At 51.6% G+C, this 20,921-nt stretch overlaps 8 protein-coding genes across 8 annotated transcripts; 3 read left to right on the top strand and 5 right to left on the bottom strand.

The window, feature by feature from the left end:
• Positions 1-174: 174 nt before the first annotated feature.
• On the bottom strand, positions 175-2,768 carry BDZ99DRAFT_465276 (concanavalin A-like lectin/glucanase). Its single transcript, XM_033720507.1, has one exon. It carries the CDS (start codon positions 2,338-2,340, stop codon positions 505-507), a length of 1,836 nt encoding a protein of 611 aa, XP_033574352.1. The 5' UTR covers positions 2,341-2,768; the 3' UTR covers positions 175-504.
• Positions 2,769-4,778: 2,010 nt separating this feature from the next.
• BDZ99DRAFT_478873 (uncharacterized protein) lies at positions 4,779-5,561 on the bottom strand (the record flags this gene model as incomplete). Its single annotated transcript, XM_033722198.1, has 1 exon — positions 4,779-5,561. The coding sequence occupies one exon, from the start codon at positions 5,559-5,561 to the stop codon at positions 4,779-4,781; it is 783 nt and encodes a 260-aa protein (XP_033574351.1).
• Positions 5,562-5,835: 274 nt separating this feature from the next.
• BDZ99DRAFT_573220 (uncharacterized protein) lies at positions 5,836-6,372 on the top strand (the record flags this gene model as incomplete). The annotated part of the gene is made up of 1 exon (XM_033728272.1): positions 5,836-6,372. The coding sequence occupies one exon, from the start codon at positions 5,836-5,838 to the stop codon at positions 6,370-6,372; it is 537 nt and encodes a 178-aa protein (XP_033574350.1).
• Positions 6,373-6,920: 548 nt separating this feature from the next.
• On the top strand, positions 6,921-9,478 carry BDZ99DRAFT_523003 (uncharacterized protein; the record flags this gene model as incomplete). The annotated part of the gene is made up of 4 exons (XM_033725764.1): positions 6,921-7,682; positions 7,738-8,241; positions 8,672-9,131; positions 9,183-9,478. 4 exons carry the CDS (start codon positions 6,921-6,923, stop codon positions 9,476-9,478), a joined length of 2,022 nt encoding a protein of 673 aa, XP_033574349.1.
• An 849-nt stretch (positions 9,479-10,327) lies between these two features.
• BDZ99DRAFT_573219 (uncharacterized protein) lies at positions 10,328-11,875 on the bottom strand (the record flags this gene model as incomplete). Its single annotated transcript, XM_033728271.1, has 3 exons — positions 10,328-10,836; positions 10,910-11,397; positions 11,469-11,875. The coding sequence occupies 3 exons, from the start codon at positions 11,873-11,875 to the stop codon at positions 10,328-10,330; spliced, it is 1,404 nt and encodes a 467-aa protein (XP_033574348.1).
• Positions 11,876-12,307: 432 nt separating this feature from the next.
• BDZ99DRAFT_465274 (uncharacterized protein) lies at positions 12,308-14,483 on the bottom strand. The gene is made up of 3 exons (XM_033720506.1): positions 14,260-14,483; positions 13,788-14,209; positions 12,308-13,726 (listed from the first exon to the last, which is right to left on the bottom strand). Exons 1-3 carry the CDS (start codon positions 14,270-14,272, stop codon positions 12,701-12,703), a joined length of 1,461 nt encoding a protein of 486 aa, XP_033574347.1. The 5' UTR covers positions 14,273-14,483; the 3' UTR covers positions 12,308-12,700.
• Positions 14,484-15,868: 1,385 nt separating this feature from the next.
• Positions 15,869-16,318, top strand: BDZ99DRAFT_523000 (uncharacterized protein; the record flags this gene model as incomplete). Its single annotated transcript, XM_033725763.1, has 1 exon — positions 15,869-16,318. The coding sequence occupies one exon, from the start codon at positions 15,869-15,871 to the stop codon at positions 16,316-16,318; it is 450 nt and encodes a 149-aa protein (XP_033574346.1).
• Positions 16,319-19,807: 3,489 nt separating this feature from the next.
• BDZ99DRAFT_500588 (kinase-like protein) lies at positions 19,808-20,827 on the bottom strand (the record flags this gene model as incomplete). The annotated part of the gene is made up of 1 exon (XM_033723730.1): positions 19,808-20,827. One exon carries the CDS (start codon positions 20,825-20,827, stop codon positions 19,808-19,810), a length of 1,020 nt encoding a protein of 339 aa, XP_033574345.1.
• Between the last annotated feature and the right edge of the window lie 94 nt (positions 20,828-20,921).

The raw sequence follows: 20,921 nt of genomic DNA, 5'->3' as shown, positions 1-20,921 counted from the left end.
AACGCGCTAAGAGCTAGCGTGATTTCAAAATCTCCCGTGTGCGTATTATTCAGCACGGCCTTTCTCCGCCAGTCGAAGTGCCCCTGGAACCCATGCTCTCACTCCAGCTCTCACAGCTTTCATACCTGATTCTCACTGTCTTTGTATGAAATCTGAGAATGTAACCACAGATTCGTGGAGCGCTTCTTTTCGTTCAACGGCGCCTAGCAAGCTGGAGCGAACATGTCGTGTACCGACGTATCTCATCAGATCAAGTCTATCATTCAAGCAGATTCATCCAAATTGGCACAGTTCTTGGACGCATCACACACCATCACTCCCCAAACACAACCCCAAACTCAAATGAAGAAAATCCTTGCTTCTAGCTAAGTATATACAAGTCCAACCAGCGCCTCTTCACTCCAAACCGCCATCCCTCCGTCCAAACCCCCCATGCGAATTAAATGCCTCCTCTAGAACCGAATCTACTAAAACATGGACCCGTAATCATCCCAAAACAACCGTCTACATCACCAGCACAGCCACAACACCGACCGCCGCCGCCCAGATCCCGCTAGCCACGTTGGCGCTCGCAGCGCCCGTGAACTGCGGGATGCCGCCCGTGCTGGTCGCGGTGCCGTTGGTAGCGGGGAAGCCAGATGAGGGCGCGGAGATGCCGGGCACCGAGGGGGCGGGGAGCGTCTCGGTGACCAAGCCGGAGTAGGTGGGCACGATGGGGGTGGTCGGGACGGGAATCTCGGTCACGCTGCCAGTCGAGGCGGGTGCGAGAGTGGAGTCGGCGGAGGTCGCAGGCGCAGGCGGCACCTGGATCTGGCCGTCGGAGATTTGAGTGACTGGGAGGGCGCCGCTGTAGCCAGCGGTTGGGATGGGGATGGCCGTGACGCTGGCGGAAGAGGCGGGCGCGAGGGTCGAGGGGGTCTCGGGAGCGCTCTCAACGGGCATGGAGGGGAAGTAGGGGCTTCCGGGGATGCTGGGCTCTGGGACCGTGTCCACGGAGGAAGACGCGGTGGGGAGGGGGGTGGGGGTGAGAGTCACCGGTGCGGTGCCGTAGCCGGATGTGATGGTCACGGTGACGACGCCGCAGCCGCATCCAGAAGTCTCAGCCGGTGAGAGTGTGGATGCGGGGGTGACTACGGAGTCGGAGGGAGAGGTCTCGGTGGGTGAGAGCTCGGAAGTCGGGTATGGGACCTCGCCAGACGAGGTCGCAGGCGCAGGCGGGACCTGGATCTGTCCGTCTGAGATCTGGGTGACGGGGAGAGCGCCGCTGTAGGAGATTATAGTTTCAGCTGGTGCCGTCGCTGAGTCGGAGGGGACGATGATGACGGTGGCTGACGACTCGCCCTCTGTGCAGCCCTTGGAGTGCGAGAACACAGGGATTGACACCGCGTCCGTAGCAGTGGGCTTCTGGACGATGGTAGAGATGGAGCTAGAAGGCGTATCAACCTGGCTAGCAAGACCACCCTTTCCAGAGGCACTCGCTGTTGCAACCGCGGAAGAGGGCACGGCGGAAGACGAAACGCCACCAGCGTTGTCGCCCTCGCCAATAACCTTGATCGACTCAAACGAGCCAGTCTTGTCGGTATACTGGTACTCCTTGCCGGGCGAGTTGTTGATGATCTTGACGCTCTCGACGGTCATGGTGAAGGGGGCCTTGGTGTAGTCGGTCTTTCCGCCGGCCCAGGAGATGGTTCCGGGAGAGTTGTCCTCATCGCCGCCTGCCCAGATACCAATGCGAAGGTTCATGGGCGTCTGGGGATAGTTCTTGCCGCCAACAGCGTCAGCATAGTGCAGCGTACGCTGGGGAAGGCCGTCAATGAGCCATGTCAGGCTTTCGGCAGTCCAGTTCAGCGCGAAGGTGTGGAAGGTATCCTGGGGCGTCTTGACGTCGTACGGGATCATGCGGTCGTAGGTCGTCGTGTTCCCCTTGCCGAAGTAGTTGGTCTGGACATTGGTCGTGGTCGTGCCGATGAACTCCCAGTCCACCTCGTCGAGGTCGTCAGATTCCAAGACGATGGAGGAGATGATGCCCTGGCCGCCGGACGCCTTCATCTTGACCTCGGCATAGCCGAAGTGGAAGAAGCCGTTTGTTGCGATAGTCGGGGCCTCTCCGCGCTTGTGGATGGTGAACTCGGCGCCGGCATCGACGAAGTTGACATCGTTGGCGGTGATCTTCCAGCCCTCGAGGGAGTCGCGGCCAGTCTTGAAGTCGGAGGTGAAGGGTGTGCCGATGGCCGGGTCGTTGGGGCACGTCTTCTTGGTGGGATCGCACAAGGTCGAGGTCTGCGCGGACACGAGGGTGGCAGCCAGGCCGGCGAGAACGGTGGAGGTGAGGAAATGCATGGTGAGTTTTGTTGGGTATAAGGCGTGCAAATGCAAGATGGTCTGCAAAGAGAGTGTGTTGTTGGCTATTCTTCGCAGAAGAATATTTTATCGTCGAGCAACAAATGTAGACTCAACGTATGCCAAGGAAATTGTACAAAGGCCACAATCCAACAATGACGTTCGGCCGGGGCGGCGTCAAAGATGTTGCGGGGTGGAATAGAGTTGTTAGTGTAGGCACAAAGAGTATGCTACGTGGACAAAGAGTGAATAGAGAGAGCACCAGCGAATGGCGGTGTCAATGAGAGGAAAAGAGAGTATGGACAGCGAAGAGAGGGCCGAATGAATGAGGCGTCCTGCGGTCTCCGTGGTAAAGAAAAGGATGAAGGGAGAAGTAGAAGGTAGGATGTCACGAAAAGGAAGCAGTGAAGGTGTAGGCAGCGAGAAGGATGCGCCGGGCGGGGGCCGAGTAGGTACTATGTAAAGGACTATGTACTGCCGCTTCCAGACGCCCCCGAGCGCGGTGACATCGCGGGATCATCTCATTAGAAAGTGATTTACCTGCGGCTCCGTCATGCGGGCGGTCCCTGGGCAGAGCTGTTTGCGCGCGCAACGTCGTGGTTGGCCGCGTGCGAATTCCGTTTGGTTTCATGACACTGTGGGGCGTTTGAGCCGCCGCCTTTCCCGCCCGCCCCTGAGCGCCCTACGCCAATCATCACCGCCCATCAACACATAGCGGCCGCTGCTCAGACCGCCCGAGGACCATTCGGTCGGCGGATGGGCCTGAGTGGTGTCGCGGACTTGCACCTCCTGAGCGTAGACCTCCACCGCCAACATGACGGCCCGTCATAAGGGTGAGGCTGTGCTTCATGCTTTGCGCCTGGGTTACATCACATGGGTGGCGCCAGCTGGTCAGCAGTTCTGACTTCGTCGTTGCGAAATAACCAAGGGCCATAGCCGCGTGTGTAATTCTACGCTGTACGACGATGAAAATAGAAAGCCAACCTCACACCTTGCGAAGGATGCAAGCTGATCCCCAAGGTACGCGAAAGCCGATGTACGGTTCTCTCCAGATTCTTTGAGACATCTGCAAAGTTTATCCTCAATTTAGTTTCGCGTTTCAGGGAGTCTCGGGATGTCCGACTGGGCGAAAGGTCAACATCACGTGACATCCCCACCATTCATTCTTGTCAGCCGCACTCTTCCATTGCTCAAGTATTGGAACTATATAACTTCTCTATGGATCGCGAAACCTTCCTGTGGTATAGTTGAGCATGGCGACGGAGGGTGCTGCAAAATAGCACGTGATCGTCGTCCAGCATTTACTCCATCCTCACTTTCTCCATCGCCTCCTTCATTCCCGCCCGCTCCTTTTCAATTCTAATAGCCCGCTCAACCGTCGCAGCCCGAAGCGACCCATTCAGACGTTCCATAAACTTGGTCAATACCGCGCGTCCCAATTCGTGTTGCACCAGCCTCGGACACCGGTCGCAAGAATGTGCTCGAAAAAGTCCAAGGCATCGTCCTTCTATCTCAGATGCCCGGGCAGCATCCATTTGCACAACAAATCCCCGAGCTTTCTGATTTCGTCCCGCCAGGTCGATCGCTCGTCTTCGTTCTCAGACACGAGATACAACTCACACAGCAAGACGACGTAGCTGTACCAGGGCCCTACGCGGTCGGGCTGTGCGACGTTCTCTTCCAGCTCTGGAATGTCGTCGAACATCAACTGCTCATGACAGCGCAGGATTTCGCGTCAAGAGCCCGATACAGGTAATAGTAGAGCCGGCCGCATAGTTTCACAAAGTGGACGTCCGTGTCGGTTTTCTTGTCGACATAAACGTTACCAACATGCGTTGAACTTTTGTTGATGATGCGCGCAACCATTTCTACGACCCTGAACTCGACGTCCAGTGTGGAGTGGACGCTATTTCATATGCGAGGACTTGGGCGTAGAACGCAATGATTTATCACTAACGTTACCCTTCCAAAGCTGCGGCAGTTTTGCGAAGAAGCCTTCTAAGCGATTCTCAAATCTAACGAGAGTCTTTTTCTTCTTACGTTCGGCTTTTGGGAGAGCTAGAAATAGAAGTGAATCTGAATTCGAGGATAATGGGGATAGATCGGCCCATTTTGATGCCATTGCTTCTCTGATCGCACAATCAACTGACTTGTGACGACTAGTAAAAGAAAGTTAAGGTATGAAAGGAGAGAGTCTGCTGAAGCAAGTGAACGTATATAAATAATTCATGTTTGTTCGAGCGCGACTAAAAGTTGCTTGCTTATTGTAGCAATCTCGAGGCGACAAGAAACTGAGAGCGTGTGACTTTGTAGGTTGGTCACGAAGCCTGCTTTCTGGATACAACATGTCAAAAGAAGGCACGATTCTGGTGACTGCGAGGCGCCAAAGCACCTCTACATTGGTAAGTATGAAGCCTCTCTTATCTAGATCCTTCCCGTCACACTGATCCAATTCCAATATCCCGCAACGCAGCTGTCATCCCATCCATCTCCGCCTGGTCCATCCACAGACACACCTTCTGCATCCCATCCACCCTCCTCTGGATCTTCCTCACCAACTCCTCCGACTTCGGCGCCGGCAACGTGTCCGCAAGCCTCCTCAGTGTTACTGAGAGCTCAAACAGCAAAGCCCGCCCCTCTCTCTGCGCCCCCATCTTGCACCCAAGCGTAAACTCAACATAATATAACAGTTCCAGAACATCCTCGTTCCATTCCCTCTTTCCCTCAGTCCATTTGCACAGCCCCACTCCTGCCTTCCGGATTCCATCAAACCAAATCTTCCGATCCGCAACATCATCATGATCATCAGCGAGCACATACAGCTCGCATAGCATGAGCATCGTACCGTGCGTAACCAACCCCGGACCCTTTTCTTCGACAGTTTGGACCAAATCAATCATTCCACGATACAGGTCATACTTGAATATCTCTTCAACCTCGCCATACAGGTATCGGAATATCCTAGCGCAAATCTTTGCCAACTGGTCCGTCTCTTTTTCTCCAGGCAAGGGCAAAGAAGCGCCCTGGACAACTATCCGCGCAACGGTGAATGCGCTATAGTGTCTATCTACGGTTGCGTGGGTGGCAATGTCGCGGGCAAGGATGCAGGCGTGGAATCGGAGAACGTCGTCGTGGGCGTTCCATAGAAGGGCTGGGAGAGCTGGGGAAAGGTTTGAGAGGCGGTCTGAAAAGTCAGGAAGGGTTTCGGGTGCTTGGGCCATGATGGTGTGATGGGAATGATCTGAGGTTGTTGACGCGGAGGTGTCGGGTGTAAGAGGTGGAGCCAGTGTTCTTATGGAAAGGAAAGGTGATATAGAGAGCAATCCGCTTGGTTCTGTAGGTAGGTCGGTTTTTACTAAAAGCAGCAAGAAAGTTCTAGGTCAGAGCTCAATGACACGTCCGCATCTACAAGAGCTCCAACCGTGGGCCGCGTATTAGAAGTTTCATCACTTCTCTACTAGCTATTCGCGCCGTCTTCAACTAACGCATACCACTATGCGGACCATATCGTGGGAAGACCACGACTTTTATGCGTCACGCGAGAGTTTAGCAGACATTGACTCTCGTCTAGAGGGCTACACTTCTATTGTATTTCCAGAGCTTGCCGATACTCTAAATGACGACGCTATCAACTTCGTCGCCCATATTCTCGCCTATGACATACACATGCTTACCTTAGCTAACGAAGATGCTCACCCTACAGGAACTTTTCATGGGAGAAATGGCGCAAATGTTGTTGGGGTGGCAGTTCTCAGGCATTTTTGTGACCGGGACGGGCACCTTTTCGACGAAGCCACCGCGATACGCTTATCGAAGGTACAAGCCCGCCTACTTCGCCGGCTCTGTCAAGTTGCGAACCCGGAGCACACACATGACCTGCAGCGAGCTATTCTCGATGATGTCAAAAAATGGGAAGATACAAAAGCCATGGACAACACCGAAGTTGCACTCGAAAATCGACTCACAGATACTGTTATCATGTGCGAGCTGTCCTCCCTCAGTCTCCATAACGAGTCGGATCATCGGGTCTAGCTGAACGCACTTCAGAGAACAGCCTTGGCATTTTGCAAGCTGATGGAGTGCTGGGATGTATGGAACAAGTATCTTCTGCGTTGCTTCGAGTACATTGCTTGCACTATTGCCATAGACGAATCAGGTCGGACCTTGCTGCACAGGATTGGGGAACATCTATGGACTTAACGCAGAAGCTGGGATTCGAGGACTCTCCAGTTGATGAGCAGCGGAGGAGAGTTGAGGAGCTGCTGAAAGGAATCAAGGAGGCGTCTGTGGGTGGGCCGGAGGTTATGGTGATTTCAGGGGCGATGGAAGATGTGAAAATGGGATGACATTCGCCACTGAGGGATGTCTGATACGTAACAGACATATCATTGCCTTTCATCAGATAAATTGCGAAGTGAAGGGAATCCGAATTCACTGAGTTTGCCTGCCGCAAGCCTTCCCATTTCTACGAGTAAGCAGATTGCAATTATGATCTTGAATGTCCGCTGCTGGGTTATAAGTCAGAACTGTCTCCAATTCCATCGCCCTTAGAATCTTCAACCTTTCTCTTCCCACTCCTGATGGATCCACCCAATACCTCTTCAGACGACATTCCGATGTCCGAGAACAGTCCAACATTAGCCAACGCTGCATCGTCGGCCCCCCAAGCTACAAATCGGTGCTTATCATCGAGCTTTGAACCCCTTTACTCTACCTCGGCGCCTGCTATCGCCAACCTAGAGAGCCGCCTCAAAGACACGTTCAAGATGGTCTCGAAGCTTTGGATCCAGGCCATCCCTTCTGAAGAAACCATCGCGTTTTTTGCGAATCTGCTGGCTCGCGAGGTCTACGTTCACTCCGAAGTCGGGGATTCCGAAGCCAGGAATATGGAAACGAGTGCAAAAGCTGTCTGCCGCAGCCTCTTCACAAATGCCGGGAATGAGGGCTTCCCAACGTTGCCAGCGGACGTGAGCCTGACCGACGCTTACGTTCATCTCATTATTGAGTTCTTTGAAGCCGTTGATGAGAACTGCGCCCCTCATGTTGTGGAAACAATTTACGACGTTATAAAGACGTGGGAATCAGATCCAGATGGACCCCGTACTGTTCGGTTTGCCGTCATCGTTGCCTTATGCCACCTCTACAATTCGTCGGCTGACGGCAGTTGGCTGGATGAAGTGGGTGAAGCTTGTACTGCGTTGTGCAGGTTGTTTGCTTTGAACCTGGATAGTCCGTACTTGGACTTCATTGAGTACATTTGCAACAAAACCGTCGAGAAAATGGGACAAGACGAGGAGGACGGTCGAGGCTGTTTGTTCGACTTTCTGGAACATTTGAGAGATGTACCCACTAAGCGGCAATGCTCTTCTGAAGAAACTCGGAGGCTGAATGTATTAGTGCAGCGATTACAGGACAAAAGTGTGCGCTCGACTGTTTCGCTGTGTCTACCGTATCGTCGACGCGAAGTTCAGGGAGCGGTTTCATCGAGAGATATTCTTTACCATGGAGCTAGATGAAGGGGACTTCTTACCCTCGATTTATCCTGCAATCGTCATGTTGTACGAGCTTTACCTCTTTTCCGATGAGCAGGATCGCCATATTTGGTGGGGAGGATTGAAAAGGACAGGAGTTTGCTTCTACGATATATTAGCAAGCGTGGCTCCGTGGAAACCTGAATTCGACGACTTCTTGGATATCTTTGAGTATATCGCGTCCGCAATCGGCCACGACGAAGATGGACGCGCCTTGTTGCGCCAATTTGCGGAGAATGTTCATGGTATGCTGGACACAAAGCTATATTCGGAACAACAAACCAACAGAATCAATGGAGTTGTGAATAAAATGCAGGATGCGTCTGCCGAAGGGATGCAGGTGGTGGAGGTTACGGGGGCGATGGAGAATGTGACGATGTCCGATGCGCCAAACTAGTTACTACCCTCAATCTAGATATCAGTGGTATTCAAGCGCAGCTTGTGCGTTTGTGAAGATCAGGAGGGGATCGATGTGGTTGCTGCGGCGTTTTCTAATGGGGATCTGATGTATGAGTCTAGTCATGAGGTTAATCAAGCATATAGAACGTGATAACCTATTACGTCCTGCTATTGCTGTCCGATCTCAGGTGATTGATGCTCGTGATTTGACGACGTTGAGAACTCAGAAAGCTAAGACGTTGAAGTTTGCTCTTGGCGGCATTTTTCAGGATATAAAACAAGTACATTGACCTGGGCCTCTTGAAGAAACGCTCACTCAGACACGTGTTTCTCGAACGACTTGACTGTCTTCAATACCCTACTCCCAAATCAGCAATTCATAAGTTAACATAATGTCCAAGAATAACACCAGCATTCGATACCTACCATGGAGTGACTACAGACTCGCTAAGATAGACGAGGATCTCGATTCGTTCGAGTATCGCATCGACGCTTACTTGAAAGTCATGCAGGAAATTTGGGCTGATGATGTTGCCAACGACACTCTTCCGGATAGCTCTGTTACGTTATTCGCCCAGATCATGGCGTGCGATGTTTACAGACATGACATTTCTGGTCACAAGGATGAAGAAGGGGAGAGTCCAGTGAGAAGCGCCGCCGAGATTATCATGACAGGATCCGCGCCCATCGAATCGAAGGAAGGGACTGGCATCGGTTGGGCTCGGACGTCCGCGCGACTCTACCGTCGTTTGTTCGAAGTTGTCGACGAAAGGTTCAAGTCTGAGATGTATGAGGAGATAGCTTGCAACTTCAAGGAATCTGACACGGAACAACCATGGTTCCGTGAAATTGTGATCCTATGTGAGCTTTATGACACCGCCTCCGAGCAGGATGAGCGCACCGCCTAGTTAGATATTTTAGAGGACGCTAGCACAAAGGTGCTCAACTACATGTCAAGGGATCAGAGAAGACCGCTTGCACACAAGTATTATAAGGAGGGCGGTTTGGACTGGTTTGAGTACATTGTACCTACGATTGGAAAGAAGATGGCACGGGAAGCGAAAGGTTGCGACATGCTAAATGCCTTCGCAGAGGGTTTCAACAAGCTGTCCAAGAAGATGAGTTGTTTAGGTGAAGAGAAGAATAGGATTTTGGCATTGGAAAAAGTCATGCTCTTCGCAGCGGCTCAGGTTAAGACTGAGAGCTAGGGTCTCGTTGCAGGTCGGTATGCATTTCGTCAAACGTACTAGGCTTGCAAAATAAAGTCAAGATCGGCTATCTAGTACGTGAGCATAGGAAAAGATGCGGGTAACTAGTAATACGGTCAGCCGAGTTTAGTAGTAATAACCAGTCTAAAGAAATGATGTTCATCATACCTGTTATTACCTAATCCCAATTCTCCTCTCCCGATTCACTAGCTCTGCTGGCGCATTCAAATAATACAGCTCATACCCGGGCCCGCTCTCCACCAGCGCTCTCCGCGTACTCGGCCCCGCGGGCGTCCAGGTACGACTATTGGCACACGCATTACAATCCTCAACCCCAAACTGGAACTACACCCTCGTCCATCTTTCACATCCTTTACGATTCGGACATCGTTGCCGTGGATGTAGTACTCAACGACAATATCATACCGCATATTTCCAGCGTCGCACTGAATGCACTCAACATCCCTCACTGCAATAGTCGCATCTGTGCATGTTTCGATCCGATATTTGGTACAAGACACTCGTTTTCCGCACGTCTTGCAGTACCAGCCCGCTCGAGCCACGTAATAATGACGGCAAACCTCACATAGAGCGTTAACGTATCCCCCCAAGGGTAATAGGGCAGTATTCGAGATGTTTTAGTATCAGGTCGCCGAGGAGGCGGTAGAAGGAGTGCTGTTCTCGCTCCAGCATTGGTCGGAGCGGTTATGGTGTCGTAGAAGTATTCACCTGGTAACCCGTTTCTCTATGGTTCACTTGCTTCCCAGTCGCCATCACCGTCTGGATCCTGCGAGACTTTTCGAGAGAAGTTCGTATTTCCCTGGTAGGGTGAGATACCATCGTAACTGCTTAGTCTTCGTGAAAACTTCGGTAAATGATTTTTTTCACAAGCTGGTCGTAACAACCGACAAACGTAGCCGCGATGTGCTTTAAATCGTCATCGTATAGGTCATGACTAAGATACGACGGTGATTGAGCTCGGAGCGAAGCTACGAGATCGATGACTTCGGTTGACCCCAATAGATCGAAGAACGAAGTGTTTGATCCAGGCGTAAACTCTTTTGGGAATATTCTTCGATCGTGAGATTTTAGCACGGCCGTTGTCACTGTGCCCCTGTCCTGACCGCCTGACATGCCATCAAGTTGATAACCAAGCCGCGTTGATGGAAGCTCCTTGCCGTCTTGATCAACTGGCCACAGTAGATTACTAATATGCACAAGCCCCGACCCTTGGTTCTTCCCAACAACCTGTGCTACCCACTGTTCATCGCCCTGCAACATTAGAACAACGAGAATGCCATCTTTTGAAAACGAGATCTCGTTAGGACGTTGAGCCCTATGCCAGTACCGAGCACGAGCTAGAAGGACATTAGGCGTGTCGATTCTATGAAAGAATGATGAGCAGAAAAAGATGAGCTTGCAATGACGTACCAAAATGCAAAGCCTTAAAGCCATCGTCGGTATAGTACGTTGGTTCTATCCCGCTTTCGTTACTAGTGACTGGAGTATGCTGGCGTAATCCCGATATTGGTGGGCTTGGTGAAGAGGAAGCTTCAGAAGAGCCGGAAGATGAAAGGTCAGATAGCGATGCTGCTCCACGTTGAGCAACTAGCGAAGGTCCCTTTTCTTCTTGCTCTTTGATTGGCTCAAGCCTTAGATCATTCTGCTGGTGAGACCCATCAGTTATCTCGTTTATGATTGCTGATCGGGCTTGCAAGTAGGGACCGTCCAGAGTAATCTCTTCATCGAAGTCGAACTCTGTGGTGGAAGCAATCGTATCGTTACCTCCAAATACACCGACTGTTGAACCCACGGCTGATGCATTTTCCCAGTCCGGGTTTCGAGTGGATACATAGACTGGTCGCAGAGGCTGAGCGATGTTTGCATGAACCTGGCGCGAGAGGGTAATAGTAGCATGTCTATGGATCATAATTCAGTTACTATGGATACACTTATGGAATCGCTGATACGGTAAAGAAGACCAGCCTACAGGTCTAGAGCTTTCAGTAGCCAGGAGAGAGCGTTCTGTCGCCGCTGTAGTTGAGAAAGGAGTCTCGACATTTCTGTTTCATTCCACAAAGATTTCACTCTGGTCCACCATTCGAGACTAGACGTTATTTTCTCGAATTCGGAGTTGATCTGAGTGACTGCATCGTGGCAGCCATCAAGGGTGTCCAAGAACCGTTGCGTGAACCCGCGGGTTTCCAGAGTTCGGGAATGAGATGTTAAACCCTCTGAAATGGTTTCTAGTACACCTGTAATGACATCGATTTCATCTCGGATACTGTCTAGGGTATCGGTAGCGTGTTGATAGTTGCTAAACCCCTTCTTGAGATCAAAGGCAGTGCTTGCGGCTATCGTGAGGGCACTGGCGGTGATGCTGAGAGGTTCCGCCATGGTTTGGATATCGTCCAGGCAAGAAATAGAATGCGAAGAATGACGCGGAAACGATTCAGCCACGAGCCGCAAGAGACCAAGAAGTTGTTGCTGGCGGTGTCGTCGGTTAGGCTGAATTGTCATGCAGCTGAATCTCGAGGAACTCCTTAGCGAGCAACATGCTACAGCACAGCCTTGGAAGGCTTGCGAACTTCGTATTCTTATTGAATCGATGATTCGATCAATCTCAAAAGCGACTTTTACAGGATTGGCTGGTGGGTGTGGAGGTGCTCCGGTGGGGATTTGCTTATGAGTACTGATGGCGTCTCCCCAGGCCGCCTTCACGTCAGCCCTTCCGCCTCGAGAGTAGACTAGGTCGTGTCTTTGCCCCATGATAATCCTAACATGGCGGTGTTAGTGATGAGAGATGTTAGCACGCTAGGCACGAAAAAAGTGGCACATTCATCAAGTACTCTGCCCGTATATACAGCTGTCTGCCACTGCATGGAGTGCTTCAACAAATTTCCACATAGCCCAAGATGAAGAGCATCTATCTGCTTTAGATCCCTGAAAATACATTGAAGCAACCCAAGCAGTGGTAGACAGGTGTACACAAGAGACACTTGCTGTAGAATTAGTGTGCCACCTTTTCCATGCCCCGCGTGGTTAGTTGTTGATGATGAGTCTAAGAAGCTTGCGCTAGCTGGCTTTGGCGCTTTCCCCGTCTCGTCCGTAATAAACCGCGACCCAACGGAGTCATCTCAAAATCAACCCTGCAACATAAATCTAATAGATGCAAATTTACTCCAGGCAGTTACACTAAAACAATTTCCGGGTGGTATATCCTCAGAAAATCCACCTCACAGCCGTCTCAAGCTTCCCCTTCCATCCCTTCCGATCCAGCTTCTCCTCTCCCGGCTGCCTCTCATACACATCCGTCTCAAAGTCCATATCCTCGACCTTCTTAAACTTCGTCCGCTTCAACAACTTCCACCCCACAAACATCAACGCCATAACCGGCAGCTCAATGTAATAGCTCACGAAATCCACTCCACTAAAACTGGGACTGAAGCAACTCCAGCCCTGCACGAGCACTAGAAAGCTGTTCAAGATGACTGAGAACCATGGTCCATAGGGATACGTCCAGTTCTTAAACGGTAGCAAATGCGTCTTCCCCTGGTGCTTGAGTCCCGCGCGGAAGCGGATCGAGGCAATCCCGATCGCGATCCAGGAGAGCTGATTGGAGACGCCCACGATGTTCTGCAGCCAAGTCCAGAGCTGGCCCGCGCCGATGAAGGAGGCACCAAAGCAGAGACCAGAGATAATGCTGGTGGCGAGCACAGCGACCCAGGGTACTTTGTTGCGGTTTAGCTTGCCGAAGACCTGGGGTGCGTGGCGGTTGACCGCGAGCGTGTAGAGCAGACGCGTGCCGGCGAAGAGGGCGTGGTTACCAGCCGATAGCACACTCGTCATGATCACCGCGTTGATGAAGCTGCCCGCGGCGTTCGAGCCAGCCATCTGGAACACGAGCGTGAAGGGGCTAGTAGCGGAGGATTTGGTGGAGAGCTTCGGAGTCAGGTAAGAGACGTTGAGGCCGATGAGCAGGACTGAGATGACGTAGAAGATTAGGATGCGCCAGAAGACGTTCTTGACCACGCGGGGGATGTTCTTGGTGGGGTCTTTGGTTTCGCCGGCCGTGATGGCGATGGATTCCGTGCCGCCGTATGCGAAGGAGGCGGTCACGAAGACGGAGGCGAAGCCGCCTATGCCGCCGACGAAGGGGGCATCACCGATGTACCAATTCTTGGCGCCGATGTATTTGTGGTCGCGGTTGCCGCCACAGTTGACGGCTATGCCGAGGATCATGAAGATCTCGTGTTTGTTAGAATTGAGTTCGTCTTTTGAGGGCGTCTTTGGAGAGTGGGTGGCTTACGGTGATAGTGACGACTTTTAGAAGACTGAGCCAGTACTCCAATTCTCCATACGCCCTGACTGTGATGATATTTGCCGCGATCAATGCAAACCAAAAGATCAAGCTCAATGCCCAGCCGGGGAAGTTGGTAGTCCAGTATTCCAGAATCAATTGAAGCGCAACCAAATCAGCTGCCGTGCTGACAGCATCATTGAACCAGTAGTTCCAAGTCAAGGCAAAGCCAAATGCGTCGTCCACGAAGCGGCCAGCGAAGGTACAGAAACTTCCTGCTACTGGAATGAACGCAGCCATCTCGCCTAGGGCTAGCATGGTCAGGAAAACGATAACTCCGACAATCATGTAGGCAATGAGCATGGAAGCTGGACCACCAGTTGCGAGGGATTTGCCAGTTCCCAGGAAGAGACCTGTGCCAATAGTTCCACCTGGGGAAGATATTAGCCTCTAAAACAATGAAGCATGGAGGAGTACTAACCGATCGCGATCATTTGTACCTGCCTAGCAGACAGCTTCCGCGCAAGGCGGTCGGCAACGATAACATGGTCATGATGGCCTCCATGTTCATCAACATTATACCCTGTCTTCAAGTCCTCGAGGTCAGGTGACTCGTGGCCTAGCTCATGTATCCCCGCAATATTTTCAGTGGGTCTGCTCGACGACATGTTGGCAGCCCTAGGATGTCCAATAAGTAGTGCGGAGTTCCAAAGGCAGGACCAGGGAACATATTTAACCAAAGCCTCCCACGGAAAAAAAAAATCTAGTTCGTGGTGAGACGGCGGCAATGAGGCATGAAGGGATCGTATTGCGTGCTCGATTCGTATTACGTCAAAGCACTAGAGAGGAAGGTGCAAGCCTTTTTGCGTGGGAAATGGTAACCTGACACGGCGAGACCGTGAATAACAAAGACTGATCCAATGCTTTGCGGGTTGAAGGTCGAATAAGAGCTACGTAGGCTTGGTGGGTTTGGTGAGGTAATGTAACCCTGTTCTGAGATGCGACGTCATCACGTGATTTCCTTTCGACGGAACTGGAGTTTGCATAGAGTTCTGTATTAGTTGGAGTGTAGTTGAAAGCAGTGAAGGCTTACCTCAATAGCGAACCTTAGAAGGAGGGCATAGCACGTGACCCAAGTCAATGAGCGGTGATTGCTTTCCTCATGCCAAGCAAATCATTGATCTTTTTGCGAGGGGACCCCACGTTGAACGCCAGAACCCCAACTATGTCAATACGAAGTGTAGGCAAATCCCCTTTATGTAGTTCATGATGGATAGTCTATCATCTTCCTCGTTACTGTTGTGCAACTACAGAGAGGTACTCCAATGAACATCTAATTCTTGGTCATACCTACTAACAGCTTTTACGGAGTCGTGTGACTAGGGCGAAATGGAAGCGACATAAGTGTGGCTGTCCAGGCCCAACGACCCCAAGGTAGTCCCGGACCAACCGCAGGATGAGACCGCTTAGAACGAGCAGGGGCCAAGGCAAGATGATAGAAACCGGTAAAAAGCGCAAACTTTGCGGTGTTGACTCCTATTCGACTTGATTTTCAGGAAAGCAGGATGTGGGAGAACCGTACTAAAAGCTGGAAAAGGTACTAGTAAGGTGAGTATTTTGGTAATGAAGAGTGGGTGTGCCGCGATCGATCAGCTTTGATCGCAGAACTATGCGCACAGGTTGCGGGCTTGGAGGCTGAAACCTGTATGCTGTATCATTCATGTCTGATTTTTATTTACCTTGCAGTTTGTTGAAGCTTGGTGATCAGTTGATGTATCAGACTAATGACTGCGAAGAAAAGTCCAATACCACAAGCATGGTGTAGATATGCTTCAGCCACACCCTCTTCCCAGTCTCTTAGTTCGACGTGACACTCCCGCTAGCCTGTTGATTAATGCACTCTAACACCAGGGCTCTGACGGCGTGGTGGCGTGCATTAGTAGCTGACCATGTAGCTAGGAGCAATATGGGTCGTCGCCAACCCTGAGTTCGAAGGTGCTTTTGGACGTGGAAATTCCTGAGGTCATTATGGAGATTTTCAATGAAGGAAAGGAACATGTAGTGGAGTGTTCGGCTCCTATAATTACTGTATGTCAATTTTGAGCCTTACTTCTGCACGCGGACCAGCTTCAGAATCGAAGCATCGTTCCTACGATGGTCTCCACTACGTCCAGCATCCGACACTGGAACTCTACCAGCAGCCAACTCAAGAAATGACCGAGAAGCAAGATAAGCTGTGCGGTTTGCGGCAACGAACCTTTTTCATACTCGTTGGTTCCTTGGCCATCGTCATGGCCGTCGGAGGTGGTGCTGGAGACATGGGAGCCGCGCTCGCGGCATCGAACCGGAAATCAACAAATACCTCGAGAACTGCCTCAGCTGTGGCTGCGTCAGCGGCAGCTGCTTCAATTCAAGCAGCGAGTTATGCGAGCTCTTCATCGTCAGCCGGACTTGTGACTGTATCCACATCTTCGACATCCTCGTCGACGACCACCACAGCAGATGCTTCACCAAGCAGTAGCGAGAGGCACGACAGTTAAATCCTCATCTCTCACACTAGTTCACGACTATCCCTTCATTAACGGCGCCATCACAACCATCGCTGTGGCCCCAGCACAGCGCTTTCTGGAGTACTGCAACTTTCGTCTTTCTCGCCGACCACTCGAACGCGGTTACCATCGTGACAACCACCATCGACGCCTGTATTACCCCATGGGAAACTATAATTTGCTGGTATCCTCAGATTCGCCCAAGTGTAGTGGGGTATCGTGGTGATGGATTCCCAACTATGATCAACCACGGATTTGTTATGAGTTGATGGGATTGACGGACATGTCCAGGAGGATTGCAGATAGTTCGACGAGTGATGCGCCTGTGGGCAGCGTCTAGTTGCTTGCGTGATAGACCGGAGGGAGGCGTTTGAGGGGATGGGTCGGTCGGTTCGAGAGGGGTGGGTGCAGGAGGACGGTCGCTCGAGCTGTAATTCTGTTTGTATTTGGACTGTATGGACCAGTAAGTAGTATGGCTTGATGCTTCATGATTCGGCGCCGCAGTTGTGCTGCTCTCCCCCTCAATGTGTAGATTCTCGTCGGCGAAGCTAAGGTATTTCTTCGTCGGCGCGAGGAGATCGAGGAGAGGGAGATGCTCATGAATTTAGGCCATAGGAACTGATCGCAGGGATTTCCTAGCACAACACCCTGTTTAATCTGCTACAGAGATATGACCTATGGCGTTCTCTCAAGGATGGGCCGCCTTCGTATTGATGTTTGTGGGAAGCGGAGTGAAGTAAGACGATCCGTACAAACTTTCGCGGTAACCATAGCGCAAAAGTGCTTGTTCATCTCGGTCCGGCGTTTATTATTCGATAGACTCCAGACTGTGTGTAATCAAAAGAGCCAGAGGCTGTGCGATGAGGTTATTGGTGTTGAAGAGGGCAGAAGTCTAGCTTGGCAAAAATCGCGGGATGGTGTTTCTTTTTTGGCGCTTCAACACCACCTTCCTTATTCTCCATACCCAGAACACCAGCAACATCAGCCTGCATGTCTTGGACCTTATCTCGCTAGCAACCGTACCGAAGACACGATGCGGTGCCTATCTTTGCGACCGAAGCTTGCCCTGTCGGAGATGAAGAAGTCCTCAATCCTTCGCCCGACCACCCCGATCGCACTCCTCAACCCACACACGTCGGACGTGTTAGTAGTACCAGCGGAAATGACGCGACCCTGAAAGATGATATAGAGACGTGTAGATGCCAGAGCGGATAGAGAAGACTAGGCTGGAATGATGGCTATACCCGACCGCGCACATTCTACGACAGAACTCCCGGTTTCATCGTCGTGCAGCCCAAATGGACCTTTGGAGGGCTTTGAAGGCCTAGTATCCATACAAAACGGGAAATCAGGTGCCCCGGGAATACACTAGTAGACAACGACGAGACCGCAGGATAATATAACTACTCCAGAGCTCCGAGGCCATACCAAGTCGTCGGGATACACCCTCGCCCATGGCTAGCACGCCAGGGACATTTCAGGCTTCTAGAGCAACTGTAAAGCACTCTGTGGACTGGAAGACAACTCTCGGGGAGGGTTGGGTATAACCATGATATGACGCGGCCGAGTTCTGTTTGAAGACCAGATCCACCTGGTTGAAACTTTTTTCTCGCTTCCATTGAGAGACAGCACTCCCCGATTCATCGTCATACAGCCACCTGCAAGTTCGCCTTCTTGAGAGCTTCGTCTATATAAGACGGGACTTCAGGGCCTCGGTAATACCGCAGTACACAGCGACGATGCCTCGAGGGAGAGTTCCCAGTCGGGAATGCAGGATTACAGATCAGCTCCAAAGCTCCTGAGCCAATGGCTACCGGGTAGTTGAGATAAACCCTCGCTCATGGCGAGGTACATTCTCGGCTTTTAGAGCAACTCCAAAGTGTTCTGCGGATCGGTAGACAGCTCTCGGACAGCATTGGCTGCATCGATGGCATGACGCGGCCAAATTTCCCTGGAGAACTTGATCCACTTGGTCCAAGATTGTTCTCCTTAATGTCCCGTATCCGAAATGTAGCGCATCCTTGTGCGAGCTAGCTTCCAATTTCTTTTATCTTTTTCTCCCTGCTTTTGTCTTTTTCTCCCTGCTTTTGTCTCTAGGAAGCCATCTAGGCATGGCTCGTAAGTACGTTTAGTGTGCACCTCTCTTTTCATTGATTTTTTTCGGTATCCTGGCATAACCTGGAAGTATCATGAAGGATACCCACATATTGGTGTGTTGCGAAGACTTTTTCTCTTGTCTCTCATCCTGATTACGGTCCGGTGCATTTCAATATTCAATCCGCCGTCATTTCGCATCTTCCGTATTCGTCCTAGCTCTTTCCTATCGAATTTTGGTCATATCAAACTCTTAAAATCCGGAAGTCAGAACTCTATGGTACTGCTTCCAGGATGTTGGGTGTGATATCTTGATCTGTCAGGACTGGTGTCAAAATCGTGCACATGACACCAAAATGTTGATTAAGCCGCGCCAATTGTCTAGGCTAGCATATTCGTTTCGGCTCTTGGACATAACGGGCTCGCTGTTTCCGGTGGCCAGTATTCCGGGCTACTGCTTCGAGGGTCTTGAGTGTGGCCTTTTGGTCTGTCAGGACTAGTGTCAAGGTCGTGCAAACGGCATCAAAATGTCCAGTGAGCTACGCTAAAACCTGTTGACGTATTAAACCTTAGTCGTACCGACTCGCAATCTCCGTGGTCAGAATCTGGAGCTCAAGCTTCGAGGGTCTCGGGTTTGTGGTTCTGGTCTGCTAGAGTTGGTGTCGAGGTCGTGCATACAGCATCAATATGTTGAGCAAGCCACGCCAAAACGCATTGACCAGGCCTGCACTTTCGTATGAATCCTTGGTCATATCGGCTCGCTATTTCCGGTGGTCAGAATCCGCGGCTTAGGCTTCGAGTGTATCGGGTGCGTAGTTCTGATCTGCCAGGACTAGCTTCGACGCCGTGAACACGGCATCAAAAAGTTGACCAAGGCATGCTCAGACGCATTGACCAAGCAGCCACCTGAGCAGTGAACCTTGATGTCAGGGGCTCCGGACGAAAGGTGCTGAATTTAGCCTCGATTTAAAAGAACCTGTTCCATACGACATAAATCAGGAGTTGAAAATGTCTACTTTTACTTCTCCGGTCCTTATAGGAGCCATCTTCACATACTCATCAAACTCGTCAACTTTGTGTCAATTTCGCCTCTCAATCTCAAGTAGTCACGTTTCAATTCAATTTTTCAAATGCGCACTTCCGTAGGTCTTATTCCGAAACTATATATCTAAGATTTGGCACCCTTCTGGCACCGCCGAGGACCCCACGGGCGCTGCAGCTATGGTGCATAACTCCTCATCAACCAAGCTCAATCCAGGGCCCCTAGGTCGCTACATTGAGCATGTTGGACATATCACCAAGAAGCTCCAAAGCCGTCTTCCTCTCCTCCTTCGGCTTTAAAGCGCAGCCTACAAGGTCGCTGAACTCCTGACTGTACACTGGGCGCTATTCCGCCACTCTTAGTTGCCAAAGGGGCAGGTTTCGATCCACGCGAGCTCCAGACCCATCGTACCCATCTATGGCGTTCATAAAGGGGGTAACTTCGCGCGGCACCAGTGCCTCCCAGTACCACCTCTCCCTTAAGGTGTTATCGCGCTCTTCCTCTCCAATTTCAGCTGGATATCTCCCCGCATAGTTCCGCAAAAACTGCTCATTGTACTCCACCACATCCTTCAGAGGGTACGTGCAGTGCACGAGTGCGTGTATGACGGCCCCAACTGCCCAAACATCACCACGCGGCTTAGCCTGGCGCTTCTGTAGCGTCTGCTCTGGGGGCCAGCACACCGGTGAGCCTGCACCTCGCTGGACGGTGCAATCCTTCTTGTTATATCTTTTGGCGAGGTCGAAGTCGGTGAGCTTAATCTCCACGATGTCCCGCAACGAGCCCTCCGCCCCTTCATCCAGCTTGGAAACTAGCACATTTTCGAGCCTGATGTCACGATGAACGATCGGCTTCCACCTCGTCGTATCTGTCCCGCTGCCCACCCCGTTATGTAGGAACGCGAGTGCCTGCAAAAGCTGCCGAAAGACCACCCTCATCGTGCGCTCTGTCGGGTAGACGCTGTTGTCGACGAAGAGGTTCTGGTACTCCAACAAGTCGCCGTGCTTGCAGTACTCTAGAAGGATTGCATCGGTGTTTGAGTTCGGAACGTTCGCGCAGAGGCCGAGAACGGTGACGATGTTGGTGCAATGTTTGCAAATCTCTAGGATCGAGTATTCAAGGGGCTGTTTGGGGTGGACGCTCTTGACGGGCTTCACAACGATGGATTGAAGGCTCGTTTGGTGCGTGTAGAGGGAAATGTCACCGCTTTCGCCTTCTTTCAACCGGCGCAGTAGGGAGTAGGAGGAGGAGAAGGTGGTTGGGGTGACGGAGGGGAGGGGGAGAAAGCGGGAGGGGCCGTCGTTGTCTTCTATTTCGGTGGCACGGGGCGAGAAGATGCGGGCGAGTTTCTTGAAGTCGGGCATCTCGGAGGTGGTTCAAGGTGTGGCGTCTGCCAGGATATACTGTGTCTGGTGGTTGGAGAGAGGGAGAGCTATCGACACTTTGTTCAAGCTGATG

This window comes from Mytilinidion resinicola (assembly GCF_010093595.1).
Source record: "Mytilinidion resinicola strain CBS 304.34 unplaced genomic scaffold BDZ99scaffold_14, whole genome shotgun sequence".
NCBI lineage: Eukaryota > Fungi > Ascomycota > Dothideomycetes > Mytilinidiales > Mytilinidiaceae > Mytilinidion > Mytilinidion resinicola.
This window is presented reverse-complemented; position numbering and strand designations above follow the sequence as displayed.

Bases quoted from the DNA above. Each gene is read 5' to 3' on its own strand.
- BDZ99DRAFT_465276 (XM_033720507.1), bottom strand. From the start codon at position 2,340: ATGCATTTCCTCACCTCCACCGTTCTCGCCGGCCTGGCTGCCACCCTC.
- BDZ99DRAFT_465274 (XM_033720506.1), bottom strand. The intron at 13,727-13,787 runs GTAAGCCACCCA...AACAAACACGAG, and splicing joins TAAAAGTCGTCACTATCACC to ATCTTCATGATCCTCGGCAT.